The sequence below is a fragment of the Lepisma saccharinum genome, chromosome 2, assembly GCF_977018435.1.
Source record: "Lepisma saccharinum chromosome 2, izLepSacc3.1, whole genome shotgun sequence".
In the NCBI taxonomy this organism is placed as follows: Eukaryota; Metazoa; Arthropoda; class Insecta; order Zygentoma; family Lepismatidae; genus Lepisma; species Lepisma saccharinum.
In genome coordinates this window covers 108,775,413-108,794,792 of record NC_139230.1, presented here as the reverse complement: position 1 = coordinate 108,794,792, position 19,380 = coordinate 108,775,413, and the positions used below count along the sequence as shown (strand labels likewise).

The window sequence follows — 19,380 nt, the reverse complement described above, 5'->3', positions numbered from 1 at the left end:
AGTTGTTCTAAATCGTTATTAACGTACTTTATCTAATTAAATAGCAACGAGTAGCCATACTGATTGCGTGATAATAATAACGCGAATGCATTTGCGGGGTTTGCCTGAATTAGTAATGTTTCCCAAGGCGTATGCGAGACACTTGAATTGCACCGTTGCGACTTTTTTAAATGTTGAAATACTAATGATAACGTGGCTGGCACAAGATAAAAATTAAAATACTGGGAGCATCAAATAGGAGTAGGGAGTATAGTATTTCTTATTGTCAAAAGGAACGATATGTGGCAAAACTGGGCCATTTATTGACAAATTGTAAATGTTTGAATTCTTGGCATGTTAAGTTTTAAAATAACCTATTAAGAGGGTTCCATTAGAACTCGTGCGTGTTCTAATACTCGTTAGAATTTTGTAACGTGCAAAAATTATATATATATTATCGCCATGTCAAATGATAAAAGAATGAATGACAGTAAGAGTTGTTAAATGTTGCAATTGAGATGAATTCATAAATGATACGTAAAACTAGATTTTGTACGCGATAAGAATATTCTTCATGTTGTTGTTATTTGAGAAGTTAATTGTTCTTGTTTCAAGATTGAATATAATAAATTTGTGAATCAAAACAATCTTCGAAATTTGCGTACTATTTTGTGCCACCCTTTTGCTCATAAACTTCGCATAAAGGAAAAAGGAGAAGGAACAAAATTATTGTTGGTAAGAAAAAACTAGTGACGAAGTATACCTAGTGGTGTAGATTTATACATGTGTTTATATTGGATTATAGTACGTATTTTTTCTAAATTAAATCTAAAGTTAATCAGGGAAAATGAGTTCTGCTTCGCGCGAATAGTCCAAACTCGGAGAGAGAATATATCGTAAAGTGCGTGCTAGAAATGAAGTCAGAAAAGGAGGTTAAGACTCGCCCGCGAGGCAAACTTGCACACTTAACCATGCAACACACTGTGAGGCTCTCTCTCTCACCCGTGACCCAAGTCACGTCGTTGTTATCGCGAAGCTTGTAGAATCGGAACTGGAGTAGCCTTCTGCTCGAGAAGCGAGCACGGAGCGAGAGGTCGGTGGAGACCTCTAGCGGAGACTATTATAAACAACCAAACAACATACAAGATGCAAGGCGTACGAAGAAATGAGGAATTGTGACGCTCTTTCACGCGAAAATACAAAAGCGTAGGAAAAACGTCACATGGTCATATGATAATAATGCAAATATTTTTGTGTTCCTTACATGTCAGCGATCATTTCCATGTGCATGTCGACACTGTCATGTACTTTTTTCTTGGGGGGAGGGTTGGGGAACCAAATTTTTTCCCCGAAAGTTTAGAATTTTGAGAGTTAGCCCCCTCCCCTTCGCCACATTTAGGCCGAATTTGCATAAATTTCATATAGTCTGAATCTCTGGTTCATTCCGCGTACAACGGTATATCACTCATCTCTCTAGGGCAATTAGTCTCCGATCTACACTCATTTAATTGAAACTCTGCATTTTGCTCAAAATCGGCTCAGTACCGAGAGGCTTACATGTGAAAATGGCCTTGGGCGCCAAAAGGTTAAACAATACTAATTCAGCAAATTTAGCAGTTTGATTTATTTCTCTTTTTTTTATACATTGTAAAATTAGTGTTCTCCATTGGCACAATTATTCTCCTAGATATTATACAGCATATCATGACTGCATTTCTGTTGTATTTCTCTAATTCTGGACTGCAACTGCAAATAGGAAATCTATTAGTGTTCATGCAGTAATGCCTTTGTCAGAAATACAGTTATCATTTGAACTTGTCAGTACACATATATATATTTTTACTTGTTTCTTTAGGAGTTCAAAATTATGAATGTCAATGGACACCATTTGAAAAAAGAAGGAGCATACTATTATCTAGTGAAGGGCAATGGATCTCACAGAAGGAAAACACATGCTTCTTTGGTTCCTCCATTAAGCATAGTTCCATGCAATTTGAATGTAGATGATGCTAGTGAATTCTGGAAAATGCAGACTAGTATGGAAGGTATGCAGATAGTTTTATAATATTTAGATATATATTAGGGCCGAGCTGATACCACCTGGACCCAACACTATTCATTGGTACAAGAATTTACACAGAATTTATGAAAATTGTGCCTTTTGCATATTGTTCGCAATGAAACTCTTTGAAAGTGTTGTACAGCATTTTGAAGACTTTACAAGATACCCTGATTCCAGCTAAGTATATATTGCATATCAGAGATTAATCTTCAAGCAATATTTCTGTTACTTGTACTTGTGGTATCAGCTCAACCCTAGATATGTGATACATTGGTTGTTCACTATATAAGCTTACCTATGTGGTATAATTTTTGTTTGGTAATGTACTTGAAAACTATATCTACCTTGCCACATAATTTCCATCAACGTTGAGGCATTTGTTCCAATGCTGTACCAATTTATCAAACCCCTCTGTAAAAAATTTCAGGCTCAGGCCCTTTAATACTGTCCTCGCAGCAGCCTGGATTTCAGCATCACACAGTGATCCAGAATGCCAAAGAAATCAGCAAAAATTAGAAACTCACTATTTGACACCTAAATCAATACACATGTGTAAGATTTGCATTTCTAAGGAATAATTGACACTTTGAGTCCACAGGATTGACATGAGATTGGTTATTTAGATTTTTATACAAAAAGTATAATTTTGACCTATTTCAATACACGCTTGTGACCACAGCAATACTAAGCAGTACACTTAGAATTTTGAAATACATTCCCATAAATTGATTAAATAGCAATAAAAATAATGATAACAATAATAATAGTAATAATCAAAATAATAATAATTGTGAAAAGTTGCGTTAAAATGAGTTTATGCACAATAAATTTTAACACCTGGAAAGCACATTTCCTATTAAATCACATTAAAAAAAGTAATGTATTTTAAGACACTAAGTAATATTTATTCACTCGTTCTGATCCTTACCTTCTTCTTCCTCATTTAAATGTGCTTTCATTGTGAATGTGAGTTCCATGGATGTATTTTCCCAGCAAAGTTCAGTTTATCATTCTTCATTTGTGTGTCTAGTTTCTTCAAAACTGAAAATCTTTTGAGAGTGCATACAGTAGAAGAAAAAGCAACTACAAACACCCCATTTTTTATAAGCCAACTGAAATTATTTTTAAGAAATTTATCTTCTATTCGGTGACAATTTTCCCATCCTTAAAATACTTTGCTGCAGAACCGTGACACATCAACACTAATCTTCTTAACACTATCATCAGCGATATTGTCATTATTTATGGAATCTAACACAAATTAAACAAATGCTTAATATGATCATTCTTATCTTCATATAAGACTTGTGAATGGGTAAAAATGACCAAAGCGATTGTGAAATATTTTTTAATCTTTTCCAATGAGTGCCTGTGTCAAATATGTGTTCTTTTTCTGTTCATTACTTAGAAGTTATGACTCTACCTAGCACAATGTTATTGTCCGGCGAAAAAAATATTGCTACAAGTCTTAAAAACAAGAAAAAAATATAGCCCAAAAGTTCCATTTTTACAAATTGCCATTTTGAGGCCAGAAAACAAGAACAAATAATCGATTTAGAGAAAAAAAAATCTGGCAGTTTCATGCCCTATTTAGTTGTTTAGAGAAGCGTTCATGTTTTATTCCCTTACCAAAAATTCAAAATTTCAATTTTTGCTGACTTTTTTGGCATTCTGGGTCACTGTGCATCGGTTTGGAATTGCCAACCCAACCTTGCAACTTCATCTTCTAATGACAGTAGACAAACAACTACATCGAGTTCCATAAAAAATGTCCACTCTGCCTTCGTTGCATCATCATCATCATCTCACCTTTTTCACACACATTACAGAATTGCCATACCCAGCAAGAGTTTCCTGTGGGTTATTTTTCCAAGTAACCACAACCGTTGGGCCAACATTGGTTGACAAATTGATGTTGGTCTTACGATAAGCCAACGGTGGTTGCCAACGTTTGCCCTACCATGGAAAAGTGAGTCAAAATGAGTTTTAGAAAAAACTTTCTCATGCTAAGAAAACTTTCAAGAGTAGGCTATGCTGTAAATTCTAGAGTTTAAAATAAATGACATGTAACAGTGTTTCTTTTCGAATATTTCAGTCACAGCATATACTTAAAATATAATATTTTTTTAATGAAAGTAAAGCTATTTTTAACTTGCAGTCACTCACCAGTCCTTTGTCAACCGCCATGGATGAAAGATGTGTTGGGAATTGCTTATTGTTTGTCTCATTTGCTGTAGTAGAATAAGAACATTCTTACAGGTATTATTGTGAAGGTGGTTAAACAATGTTATGTGCAGACTGAATTCCATGAAAGGTGGAAAACTAAGTACAATCTAGAATGTTTTTGTGCTACCACTTGAAGGTACGTTGCCTTGAAAACAATGATACCATGTGACTGAGAGAGTGCTGTGTATTTTTTTTTATATTCATAAATAATTTGTACTATTTTTTACATCTGGCCTCACAATATATTATGTATATATCGTACAAACACCAGTTTATTTAGCTTAAGGGATCGTAAATAGGCTATGTGAAAGCCTGTTATTCGAAGTTAATTGGCTGCGAGAGGTGTATCGTAAGAGGGGGGTATGGCTCTGAGGAGCTATGTCAACACTCGACCAAGCAAGGGGCTTGCCCCGTGAAATAAGAATTACACCTTAAATTTAAACACTTCAATTGACTGGTCTAGCAGGGGTGTGAGAGAATGATAGACAAGGATATAGGAACATTTGTTACCTGTAGATCTTGAAGTGACGATCGACTCGCTGATTCGTACATGAACACTGATGAAACTCTCCTGAAATAAAACTCCTTTCCGATAGCGTACTACTCCTCACTGTAACTCCTTTTGTAACGTTCGATAATCAGACTTTTAAGTCAGAGGCAACAACTATTCACGCCATAACTTTCTTAGTACAACTGTTTATATAATTCCGAAGCACGACTGTGCACAGGATAGATTTTAGATAACGACTGGGGGGAGAAATATTCTCTCGAGCTATTTAAATGAAATTCGAACCTTCGGCCGTTGAGAGATAACAACGCTTTCAGCGTAAACTGTGTTTGCATTATCTTTCCTGCGATTCGGAAGAATTCGTATCAGTGGATTTTTACATCCGCTGAAGATTGCAAATGTCATTTGCTTGAAAGAAACTCTTTCCAGCTTCTGTCATACTCAGAAGTGATGCTACCCACTTTAATGGAGCTAGCGGGGTGAAGTATGTGGATTTATTTCACGTTGTTGAGCATGCAACTAGCATGCAATAGGATGAACGTAATTTTTTTTTGTCCATAAATTCTGAAAAAAATGACTCAAACTTAAAAACATATTCTGAATTGTGTTTATTGAACGACATATATTTTAGAAATACAACACCATTTATCTATATTGTTTGTTTTAGTGTTTTTGTCCTTATTATTTTTTTTGGAACCACATGAAATATTGTAAAGGTAAAGTTTTCCTTTGTACATTGCACCATGCCATTCAGGAATACAGAAGGTGTGGAGGATAGAGCTCCATACATTCTCAATCTTGGTCATACTGGAGATGATGTGAGCAGCAGTATGTTCCATCTTCCTTTTCTCCCCAGATACCCATTGATGAGAGGCTGGGTGAGTCCCAGGACCTCATCTGCAGGGACATTATCTGAATATTCCAACCTGAATTCACCAACCTCGGGATTCGAACTGGGTCAGTTAACAATGAATCACTACGTTTATCTTACAGTTAAATTGAATTATAACATTTGGACACATGGGAACCACATAAAAAATTTGTGTTGTTAATACAGTGATTTTACGTTCTCGCATTATACGTTTTCCCGCTTAATACGTTCATCCAGTCAGGTCCCGGAAAAAGGCCATGTTAAATAATAGGACGTTCACCTCGATCTTATGTTCGTTCTAACTTCTGTTTCCCACTTTATACATTTTCCGAGCCGTGACGATGTCTTAAAATTTGGCAGAAACCTGTTCTGTTGACCATGCAAGTTCTCTCCTTTTTCTTGCTCTCGAAGCTGGTTCATTCACCACGCGACCTTGAACTTCCAGATGTTAGGCTTTCATGTGAGAGGAGTGAGCGAAGAGGCATGGTTCAGTGAAAGGTGGGTGGGGGAGGACGTGGGGCACAGCTTGCATTTGTCGCACCTTCCTTGACGGAGAGGAAGGGAAAACAGCACTTCTTGCATTTCCGGTAAAGATACAATGGGCCGATTCTTCTGCCTCAGGATCAGAAAACAAGCACACTGTTGCCAAACCGATTCTCGCTAAATGGTGCCTGCCTTAGAATTTGGACAACGAAAGTTCGCCCTCCCCACTCTGAGTGGAAAATTGACAACAGGACTCATTCATCTTTCGCTTCTTTGCCCACACAAATTTACGGAATCCTTCCTAGTTGATGGGAACAAAAAAGAAAAGCGAGAAGAGGGCTTTTTTGTGAAAACTTTTCCTTTTTTCTTGTCTGCAGCGTTGGAATAGAAGAAAAAATAAGAAGGGTTTGCCAACCTCCGCTATCTGATACTGAATAAGAACTGCATTTCTTTAATGGGAAGTCATTTAGATTCCTAAGGAAATACGATTGGATCTAGTCTATATTTCACTGTAAATTATTTTTAATCTGAAGTTTTTTCACGAATGCTAATGTCATTTGGTCTATATTTTCTATGGGTAGATGAGCGATATTTTACTCACTGACGTAAAAATATTCTTGTCAAATCAATTGTGTGGGGGAGGGGCGAAGTTTGGGTAATATATTATTCTACGTGAAGCAGAGAATGTTTCTCTATGCATATTACGTGAGTCGTATGTTGTAAAGTGATGGGGCGAGGAAAAATGAGTGAAGAAACGAAGGGTGCGGCAATATTTTCTGAGAGCAGCCAAATTTAGTGCACAACTAAATGCCATTAAAATGTGGGTGATCTAAGCTACCACATAAAGTGGCTCTGGAGCTCACCCAGCATAAAATAAATTTGTACCTGGGGGCAACCTGGGTGGGGGGGTAAAGGCTGCCCAAGCATGGTGGTGATCACATCACCTCCAAATTGGCAGAGATCGACGAGTTTGAGGGGTAAAGATGGCCGGAGCATGGTGCTAATCACATGATCTCCCACTTTCCCTATATATGCGTCACGGCATAGTGCAAAGTGCATGGAGAACTTTACCTTCGCCTTTTTCTCATTTGAAGAAGGGAGGGGTTTCTTTCTCATACCCCCTATGGTATCATCACTAGTCTTGTAATTACTGAAAAGTGCCAAGTATTTCTGCCCCGAATTCTTGCTCATGTGGAAGTAAGCCCCTTTACACAAGACATCTTAACCAATTAACATAAAGGCGAAAAGCGATCTCCCATCTCCTTTCCTCTGACGTCTAAAATTATGTTGCTCTTGAACTTGAATACGTGCATTCAACGAACATAGCATACTGCAAGTAAAGAGAAAAAAATACTTGAGCCGGTTTCTCATTCTTTAATGCCCTGCATCGGAAATCATGCTCCTATGCCTGAAGCATTGACTTGATGACATGGGAGAGTGTCAAGCAGAGATCCTTCCTCCCCCCCTTCCCTTTCCTTCTTTTTTATCTGCAACTTGGCCGGGTGGGAATGAGCACACTTCTGATTTCTGATAAGACAGCCACTCCACCACCTTTTTGTCTCTCCCTTCCCCTCCCTCCCTTATAAACCGGTCGGAGGGGTGTCTGTGAGCAGGGGGTAGCTGGCAATCTGCTCCAATGTTTCGTCTCCTGGCTTCAGAGCTATGACTCATTCAGTCTGAAGGGAAGAGAAATGGCAGTGTTTTGAATCGCATCTCGGAAGGTTGTTTTGCTTTGACGATTAGGAAACACGAGCAGCAGACACAATGCGAGAGTTAAAAAAAAAAGACGAGATCATTTTTTTTTCTTGTGCTGCCTTGAATACACAGAGCATTTCAGGAAAGAAATGCACATGATGCTAAGAATGATATAATCGCCGTTTTCTTTGGAACCATTCATCTGCTGAAAATATATCACGCATTATTAAAACATTGACAGGAAGACAAAAGAAAAGGAAACACGTTATTTATGGGGAAACTATTGGTGGAAGGGGTGTTTGCTCTCCACAAGACTTCGAAATCCAATAATAAGTAATCGATTAATATGGATGTAAATAACACTCAGTGGCGTGCCCAAAGGGAGCTGATGGGGGTCATAACCCCCCCTTTGGCCAGTATTTCTGAAAAAAAAAAAAGAGAACATCATAGGCAGGAAAAGATGGCAAAGTGAGGACTGACTACTATAGAAAGTATATGTAACCCCATCCCCCCTTTCGAAAAATCCTGCGTGTCACTGATAATTTCTTGTGATATCTAAAAATGAGTAATCTTGACAAAGCTTGTTTTGTTCACTTCATGCTGTTGGGGTGATCGGGACTGGATACATATGCAGCTCAAAGTGGAATCTGAACTATTCTGCATGTCTTCAGGACACTTTGATTGCAGTATATAAAGATGCTTGACGTCCAGCTATAAATGATCACCTACCCCTCCAATTACCCGGGACATCAAAAACTAGCAACTAATTACCAGTTTACAGAGTAAATGAAGATCCCACACAATCAAATGCATCAACTTAACCTAATAGGTGGCAGTTAGAAGCAGTCATCCACCATCCCTACCCTACGAAAGTGGGTCTCGTTAATCCATCATTGACTTTCACAGAAGGTCTTGCTTTTTTCCTTAGAAATTCATAATCATACTTCTATCCCATTGTTCAAGAATTTTTGACATAATATACCCCTAAAAAGTCGATTGTGTAGTAATTTCTTACTAACATTTGAGTTTCACCCCTCCCTTATGCTTTCCCCCTTTTTACGTTTTTTATTTATGGGCCCCTGAAAAACGTAAAATCGGGGTTTGACTATATATTTATGTGTGTGTGTGTGGGGGGGGGATATGAAGTAAGGTTGAAATAGAGGAAACTCTTGCTTGTACCCTTCAATGTTTTGCCTTGAATTTTTTGAAAGTTCACCTCGAAAACTGGGAATTATACTTGAATTTTATCACGGTATGACGAGAGTTCATCATAACGTCTTTTTGATATCATATAATGATGTTCACGTAAATTGTATGTGTTATATTTATCCCATTGTACGAACTTTGACGAGCTTTCATGTCAAAGCAGTTTGCGTGACCGCCAGTAGCTGTCTTTAGAATATAGACTGCGACCTGTAAGGACTGAAAATTTTGAGTAAACATGGATAGATGGCTGATGAGAGTGGCAGTTGTGAAGAGGAAAGCAATTGAATGTGAGTGGTGGTAAGCAGGTCAATGGTGGCCTGATGCGAATGAAATGTGCAAATGCAAGTTTTTGCACAATTAAAGGAACTTTGCTTCGTTCGGTGAACTACAAATGTTCAGCCTGACGGATACTTTCAGTGAGAAGTATTGGTTGCCGAGAATCAAGGAAACAGGACTTCATCGCCAAGTACTGGTATGAAAGGTGAACCTGGGTTTCTGACAGCTATACTTGGTGTCCTATCTTTGAGGTAAGCGTTTTTTGTGTGGGAGAAGGTTGCCGCAAAGCACCTTGGAATATTGTGGAGAGTTGCAAGTTCAGTACAGCCACTTGTTACTGATCTTTCGAGTGATTTTGAGCAAATTTTGTTGTGGCCAGCAGAAGTAAAGCTGCAGAAAAGGCTCGTAAATACAAAATGGGTGACACCGCCATATTGGAAATAAAGTGAATTTCTTGTGTTCCGATCAAAATAACGATACTTCACGAGTGTCACGAGAGTGCTTGTGATAAGCGAGTTTTAAAATATGTATGGATTGTTTTAGAATACAAATAATTAATACAAGAATCAAAAAGGTTGCTTCTGTGCAATCGTATGTTCACGCAACACAGATTTGGAGGTACTTGATTTCTGCAACCTAGTACTGGCAAGGGAATATGCAGGTGTGCTGTGACACTTATTCGGATTTGAAAGTTGATCAATATATAGCTCAACTTATGTAATATCTCGGTTTGGACATATAAATATTCATAAAAGTTATTTATTCCTGTAAATCATAACTACAACACAGCAAGTGGTTGGTAAAGCAAGTGTGATGTCACGTTGGAAATGTGACCTTTATGGCATTTGAAAGGAAAGTTTTTGCATACAATTGTATACCATATATACAAATATGAGTGCTGTGTTTTTATCCTAAATAGTATTGCTTTTTAATTAGAGCAAGAAATCCAATGGTGCACCATAAGGTTAAATTATTGACAACAAAAAGCAATTGCACCTCATCTGAAATTCATTACTAATTCATTCTAATTGAAATAAAATAACAACAGCTTTCAATGTCACGTGACGGTGGTTTCATTGTACGCTCGAGAGCATTAACATTCTAGGTACTTGTTAAGTAACAAACCAGTTATTTGATTTCATTTGTGTATTCCTGCACATTTTTCAAACAAGATTTTTATGTGCTTCTTATTTTCTTATGTTGGGTAATAATAAATATTAGTACTTTGTACACTGGGGTACATCATTTTGCATGCTCAACCTTTGATAGTACCCAACTGTTGTTGTTTAATTGTTAATATTGTGAATTCTTTTACAGCAGAAGATTCTCATGCTCATCCTAGGTATTAATCATAATTATGTACAAGGACAGGGAAATCTCACCTGTTGCATGATCTACAAGAAAGTCTCACCTGTTGCATGATCTATAAGGGTAGTTAGTCTCTTAAACTTTGATTGGCACTTAGAAATAAAATTCATTTCTGGTTTGATCTCATCCCAAACAGTGGGAAGTGGGAAGGATTCTCCCTTCGTTTAATTGCAGGTTGAGATAAACAGGGTGTTGTCAAATTGGGGGTCATTTCTGAATTTTATTGGTACATAAGTACATTTGATTTGGTGTTTCGAGGGGTGAATGTTATTACATAAAAGATGACCTATTGGATTTCCCTTATAACCATAACCCTCCAGCTTGTGCTCCTAAAAGCTACTGAGAGTGACGTGCAAGAAACAAAAAATAGTGGGAGAATATGAAGTTTGTTTGATTTTGGAAGGTGTGAGTTTGGATTGGGGTTTCTTGGGGTCTTGGGGTTTATCTCGCCTCCGGGGTGTCATCGTAATGGTCTTAGAGTAGCCACCTTGGTTATACACCGAATCGGGAGACAGCAAATATTCTGGCCACGCAGTTTTCTGATGCTTCCAGCTTGGAAAATTACCAGCCACGTTTCCGTCATGAGAAGGAGCATCAGGGACAACGTCCTCTAGTTTTCAGGAGTCATAACACCGAGCTCTACAACTCTCCATTCACTGAATGGGAGTTTGATTAGGCACTTTGAGATTCCAAGAACACAGCTCCTGGGGTGGACAGGATCTGCTATGAGCTGTTACGTCATCTGTCTAGTAGATCCATGGTTTTCCATCTCACAGTGTTCAACAAATTTTGGTTGGAGGATTTATCCCCGAGCCCTGAAAGGAGGCAATTATTGTTCCTATCCTGAAACCAGGCAAAGATCGCACCACAGCCTCTAGTTTCAGGCCCATTGTCTTAACTAGCTGTGTGTGCAAGCTAATGGAGCTCATGGTCAACAAGCATCTCACCTGGTAGTTGGAGGAGAACTCCCTTATTCATAACTTCCAATGTGGGTTTCGCTCCAATCATTCTACACTAGATCATCTTGTTAAACTAGAACTGCATATTCAGGATGCTTTCTTGAACAGGGAACACTTAATTGCAGTTTTCTTCAACCTCCAGAAGGCCTATGACACAACGTGGCAATTTGGAATTCTTAAGCAGCTCCACTCACTGGGTATTCATGGCCACATGGCGTTCTTTATTCGCAACTTCCTAAGTGACCGATCTTTCCACGTACATGTTGGGAACTCCTTTTTGGGACCTCATATACAAGAGAACGGCGTTCCGCAAGGCAGCGTGCCTAGTGTCACTCTGTTTGCCATAGCGGTGAACATTATCATGAACAACATTCACACCCCTGTATATGGTCTTCTCTATGTGGATGACGTAACCATCTTTTCTCACTCATGGAATCTCTCATTAGCTTCTTGTCAGCTCCAACTGACAATAAACTGTTTGGTTGTTAACCGTTTTGTTGAGTGGTTTCACCTTCTCCTCCGAGAAATCCATGTGCATCCACTTTTGTCGTCAGCATACATGCCATCTTGACCCTGACGTGTACATGAGGAAATCTCCTCTGCACTTCGTGAATGAGGTCCGCTTTCTGGGCTTCATTTTCGATAAGAAATTAACCTACCAACCTCACTTTTGCCAGTTAAAGTTCTCTTGTCTCCGAGTTCTCAACTTTTTATGCATTTTAGCTCATACTTCTTGGTGTGCTGATAGGATGGTACTGCTCCGCCTGTACCGTTCACTTATCAGGTCAAAGCTTGATTATGGGTGTGTTGTCTATTTGTGTGCCTGCCCATCTTGGCTTCAAATTCTCGACACTGTTCATCATGCTGGTATTTGGGTATGAACTGGTGCTTTCCGTACCAGTCCCGTTGAAAGTTTGTATGTTGAGGCATCTTAGCCATCGCTATCTGCGAAGACAGCAGCTCATTGTAAATCACTTTTTTCATCTTCGCCCAATGCCCTTGCATCCATCTTATCATACTGTCTTCGACGAGGGAAGGCTGTCTTTGTACCGGCTACATCCTCGTGCAACTCGACCATTCGGTGTTCGTGCCGACGAGATTCTGTTGACAGTAATCTTCCTAGCATTTCTCCACTCATTCAACCTCTCCTGACCTGGGAGTTTCCTGCACTTTCTATCGATTTTTCTCTGACTGCTCTTCCAAAGGCAGTAACACTGATGGTCGTATACCTGCAGCGGTTTTTAGAGCTTCGCGTGAAGCACCCCAATTTTATCGTGTTTTATACAGATGAGTCCAAGACAGTTGAATCAGTCGGTTGCACCTTCATCCTAAACTCTCAAATTTACAATTATTCGCTACATTCTGCCTGTTCCATCTACATGGCAGAGTTGCACACCATCCTCAAGGGAATGGACTTTGCTGATGTCAACGGGCTGATGAAAGTCCCTAGTCACATGGACATACAGGGGAACGAAGCAGCCAATGCTGCTGCCAAGTCTGCTGATGCAGAAGGCGATGTTCTTGTCCACCTGCTGCCAGCTCTTGACCTGCAGAATGTGTTTCGTTGTGGGATGCAGAGACTGGGAACAAGCTTCATGCTATTTAGCCCACCACAGGTGTATGGCGTTCCTTGTCCTGTCCCTCTCATCGAGAAGAAGTTTTTCTTATGAGACTACATATTGGACACAGTTGTCTTAATGCATGGTTACTTGCTCCAAGGGCTGGACCCTCCGATGTGTCGCGTTTGTAACATTGTTTTAAGTGTTCGGCATATTCTTATTGAATGTGCCAACTTTGCTATCCTCGGACAGACTTTTAATCTTCCCAGCTGTTTGTCATCCCTGTTGGGTGATGACGACAGTGTTTTATCCAACGTTTTTAGATTTTTGCGAAGAGCTGGTCTCTTCCACCATCTGTGAGGAAGCTTTTCATAAATTCTGACGTTTGAAGGTGTTGTGCTAGTTTTGTGCAGGTCTTTTTACAACCTTGCACTTTTAAATTTTTCCAAGGGGCTTTTTGCACCTCTTATTTTAATTTTTCAGTCAGAATTTTAGATAAGGGGATATTTCCCCATATACATAGAAGGGTACATAATTGCCTTAAGTTCCGACACACCCAATACTTTTAATTCATTCATTCATTCATACAGGTTTTGTGGAGGTTAAACTCCTTGTCAAACTGTATTATGGTGCACAAAATAACGTTTCAAGCACATCATATGTAGAACAACATTTTAAACACATATAGTGGAAAGGAAAATTTGTATACCATCATTATTATACATGGAAATAATAATGTAACTCACAAAGTTTTCAGTGTAACTCACAAAATTCAGTTCAGTGCACTTGCACATGGACACCTTTGGCAGCATTTTGATCTTTTACAGACTCGACAAAAATTATACTTTCCACCACCATGTCCTTTTACAACACTGCCAGTTACCAAAAACTGATCACACCACTTCTTTATAGTCTTGAATGTTGGATGGTCCTTTTTTACACACAACGAAAGTTTCATTGCATTTGAGTAATGGATTTTGTTTCTGCATACCGCCACATAACCTGTGCATGCTCATTTGGAACCGCTATTTTAGAAACAATTTATTGTTTTAGGGCCACTGTGGTTCTAGTGCAAAGTACAACATTACCACATAAACTTTTTGAGTTTCTGCTTCTCCTCCTATTGGAATCACAACAGTATGATCTGAAATGAATAGAAATAAACTTTCAAAATGTTGGAGTCTCATGCTGTATTTTCACACTTTCAGAAACAGAAATTTACAAATTAACATTATAGTAATTAACCTGTAATACAAAATCAACATATATGTAAAACCTGTATCTTCAATGCAGTTTTTGTAAAGCAAGTTACTGAAGTTATCATTTGTGTGTATTTTTTGTAATTGTTATTATCAACAGGTAGGAGCATATTCTAGTCTTATACGTGGGCGTACCCAAAAGAAACCGAACTAATTTTGTGGTGGGCAGAGCTTTTGTAGTACCGCGTTTTGCCGCTAGGAGCCCATAGAGCGAACCTTCTGAGTCCGTAAGCCGACTGCCGTCGCTGAAGCAGGTCAGGACACATTTCGGCGGAGTTTAGAGTGAAAGCTGTTTTGTGTGATCATCGTTTTTGCAATGGCTGATTTTCGGGAACAGCGTACGGCGGTGAAATTCTGCTTTTTGCTCGGAAAGAGTGGAACAGAAACTCTTGAAATGTTAAAAACGGCGTACAAGGATGATGCTATGGGGAAAACTCAAGTGTTTGAGTAGTTTTCCCGTTTCAAAAATGGTGAAATGTCAATTGATGACAAACCTCATTCTGGTCGTCCTTCCACGGCCCGAACACATGCCAATGTTGAAAATATTCGTGAAATCATCAACGAAGATCGACGACGGACCATTGAACAAATTGTGGAGCTGTTGGGAGTGACTTGGAGTTCAGTGCAGTGAATTTTGACAGACGATTTGGAAATGAAAAGGGTGGCTGTCAAATTCGTGCCACGACTGTTGACTGCTGAACAAAAACAAGGTCGCGTGGAAGCATGCCGTGCTTTGAAAGAAGAGTCCCAATATGATCCAAACTTTTTTCCAAGAATTATCACAGGTGACAAAACGTGGTGCTATGCTTACGATCCCGAATCGAAGCAACAATCAAGCCAGTGGAAGACTTCAAGTTCACTGCACCCCAAGAAAGCTCGTCAGGTGAAATCAAACATTAAAACAATGCTGCTTTGTTTTTTCGATGTGAGAGGAGTCGTCCATTCTGAGTTTGTTCTGCAGGGTCAGACAGTTAACTAGGCTTTCTACTTGGAAGTTTTGAAACAATTGCGCAACAGTGTGCGGCGGAAGTGGCCGGATTTGTGGCAGTCGGGTGACTGTTTTTTCCATCATGACAATGCCCCTGCTCACACAGCCCTGTCTGTACGACAATTCTTGACCAAAAATGGTATGACCCCTGTTCTTCACCCCCATACTCACCCGACCTTGCCCCATGCGACTTTTTTTGTTTCCTAGAATGAAAGGAGACATGAAAGGAAAGTGTTTTGCTGATGTTGCTGAGGTGAAGAAAAAAACGACGGAGGCGCTGTCACGCATCACAAAAGATGACTTTAAAAAATGTTTTCAAAAATGGAATCAAAGATGGGACAAGTGTCTTAATGCAAGTGGAGGGTACTTTAAAGGGGATTGAATTTTTGTACTTAAATTGTGAATAAATAAGTTCACAAAAAAATTAGTTCGGTTTCTTTTGGGTACACCCACTTAGATGTACTTCATTGGGACTTGTTGATCATTTAGATGATTATCCATGAAATTTCACCTGAGAATTTTATTTTTTCTGTTTTCCTGGGATTTCTAGGTTCTCCAGGTTTTCCAGGTGTGTGGGAACCCTATTATAGGCATGAACCATAGCTTGCATAGCTGTACCTGTGTTTTCATGCTTATGGGAAAAATGATGACTGTTACTTGCAGGAAATATATGTTGCTAGATAATCATATGCATACTATGACTCCAATATTTTTGTAACAAATGTTACAGCACAAGGAAACTTATGTATTTTACAACCCACCTACATACGCAGATCTGTCAGATACACACATATGTGGGCCATTATAGAATTCATGGCAACTATTTTTTTTCTGCCAAACAGGTGGTGCACTCCGTTGTCAGAATGCATGTTTGAAAGCTAATTTGCTTCTGTATACTACCACTAGATGGGGTTTATGGACAGTGGTCACATGTTACGAGCAACCAAACTGCCAGTGTGTGGGGGTGGGAGGTCTTGGAACACCATCCATATTCGCCAGACTCCAGTCCATGCAAATTTGAAATCGAGTCCCAAAGTAAAGAAGCCATGGAAAACACTTTGCAACCAAAGAGGACATTTATGTGACAGATTTTCAATGAGAGGTACAACACATTAATGACTTGCATGCCTTTCTCATTGATGGCAACAACTGTGCTCAATATGAAAGACTACTTAGTTTGTATTGAACATGACCAAATACATTATCTTTCTGTATTAATGGATGAAACGATGATTATCTTACAGTACAAGTTTCCAATGTGTGTCTGATGTTCCTCCCCTCGCACAGACCGCTTAAGTGGTGGCATTCAAAAGCACATACAATGGGCTTTCAAACATACATTCTGACATTGCAGTATTGCCACCTCCTTGGCAGGAAAAAGTAGTTGCCATGAATTCCATAATGACCCACATATGATTATTATTATTATTATTTATTATCAATTATCTTAATATTGTTACAATTCAGCTGTACAATATTTGATGTAAACAATATTAATACAATATACAGGAAAACTTTATTAATATGATATTGGTTAATACAAAGTATCCTTCATTTTGAAGTTCTTCCCATTCCCCAGTCAATAAGATAGGATTTTTAATGCATTTTGACACAGATGAATCAAAATACAGATAACATTTAATCCGAAGTTGTTTACAAGACCCCTTGACAAAACTGGTTTCACTTAATTTTAAGTAGACACGTTCATAAGTCAAGAATAGAAGATAGAATGTGGAGAGAGATTGGATGTTGTTTTAAATTGGCCTTGACTTGTTTCCTTGTCCTACGAGCTGCTAACAACTTGGGGGAAGCAGCCCAAATGGACTTGCATTATTTGTTAATATGCATGGCAGGTCATGCTTTTTTGTCGCTAAAGGCACCACTTTGGAAATATTTATCAGTGCTGCATGAGAAATGCAAGGTACGATCACATGAATGTTTGAAAATACAGATGTGTGGTGCCTGGAAGTCTTGCTCATCTGTCTAGCTCTGAATTAGAATTTCAGTAGTTTCGCATGACTTGGCAACTTTTGGCCTTGTTGCCAACAACTTCCAGTAACCGCTTTCATACAAAACATTTTTTTTCTAATCTGTGTATCAGTTTATAAGAAGGGATACCATTATGGATAATCAAAGTCATAACGGCCACCTAAAGATCGTCAACCCATAAATTAACACAAGATTAAATAACGATCTGCTCTTTATGTCTAAATTTAAACTTTCAAGTCTCACCATTTTCCCACCTAATGCATTATCATCCAGATCCTGGCAAAAGCCCATGCTAAATTTACCTCAATCTTGTCTTTGCCATAACTCCCGTTTCTCACTTTATATGTTTTTCTAACTGTGCTGATGTCAAAAAAATTGCCAAAAAAATTGTTTTGTTGGCCTAGTGACTTCTCTCTTCTCTTTTCTCAGATGGACAAGCCACGGTTTTGTTGATTATAACAGAAAAATGCAACATATCAAATTTCTGTCAACAATCGTGGGTATGTTATGCATGGGGCAGAGTAACTTTTTCAATGCAGATAATGTGACTTGGGTGTTGTACAGTTGTGGCAACTGAAAAAATGAGTGAAGAGACAGTAGGGGCAAAAAAAAATGGCACCATCACTGTTGTAATTAATAAAAAGGGCCAGATTCAGCCCCAATTTTCTTGCTCGTGTGTGTGCACACAGGTTGATTACAGGTGAGGGTGGAAGTGGAGCCCCCTTCCTTGAGATGTCTTAAACAGTTAGCATACAGGTAAAATGACATCATTCCTCCTCTTTTCCTTTGACATCTAAGATGAAGCAACCAGTCTCTTGGGTCCTGGATACATTCTTCAAAACAAACAAAAACCATCAATGAATATAGATTGGGACAAGTTAAAAGAAGAAAATAAGTAATCTACCTACTCATGCAAGAGCTCATTCTCCACCACTGGTATGTGTGGCAATGTGATAATTGCATAATTCAGGCCCCCATTTTTTGTTTGAATGGAACTGTCCACATAGGAAATATTACTTGTATATCTGTTGCATTGATAGTTTGGTAAAATGTAAAGCAATGATCTTCTTTTTGTTTTTTCACACTGATGATGAAAGTTTTGTCTTCACCAGTTGCATTGTGGAGGACTTTCTCTAACTTCCCACCGGTCTTATTGTCTTTATGCCGATGCTGGCACCAGTGTTTCATCTAGAGGCTGCAAAATCATGGCTTGCCAATATCTGCTTGTAACAGCAATGGCTCATCTAATGTGAAGGGGGAAAAAAAAATTATTGTTTTTCATGTGCTGTCTTGCAAGGCTGTTTTGATTTTAAGATAACAAAATATGATCTCTTGGACACAAAAAAGGAGTGAAAGCATCTTTCTGTTCTGCACCTTCTGATAAGCAATACTGTATTTTTTATTTTGCAACTAATACAAGAATAAACATGTTGAACACTCAGAACAGTGCTGGAAGGAAATGCACATAAATTTCAATATATAATCATCACTTTTCTTCAGAACCATTCACTTGCTACAAATAAATAAATCACACACTGAGACTGATAAAAAAATCATTATTTAAGAGTTGGCAGAGTGGGTCTTTGCCCTCCAGTATACTCCTAAATCCAACTATAAATTGTTGATTAACATGAACGTAAATAATGATCCCCCCCATTTTGATATTTAAAAATGTGCAAGTTTCATAAGGCTTGTTTTGAGTTCATTTTATGCTGATGGGCTAATCAGGACTAAATGTATAATTTAAAGTGAAATCTAAACCATTCTACATGTCACTATTTAAAACTGTATCCAGAACACTTTGTTTAAGTACTGTACATCGTCCATTGACATCTCAATATCTGATCTGGCACAATAAAAATCCTAACATGAAAAATTGGTGGGAGAGGCATGTGGTGGTTGAGGCAGTTCCACTGCATGTCTTTCATATCGAAGACTGAATGTTTATTTCC

General features: G+C 38.6%; 1 protein-coding gene across 1 annotated transcript in view; it reads left to right on the top strand.

Annotated features, from left to right (window-relative positions):
* LOC145983594 (KICSTOR complex protein SZT2-like) overlaps positions 1 to 19,380 on the top strand; it is a 605,385-nt gene that overhangs the window by 548,212 nt on the left and 37,793 nt on the right. The window contains exon 31 of the mRNA XM_083116658.1: positions 1,835 to 2,024. Within this exon, the coding sequence (XP_082972784.1) occupies positions 1,835 to 2,024 (190 nt within the window). The remainder of the gene's footprint in view (positions 1 to 1,834; positions 2,025 to 19,380) is intronic.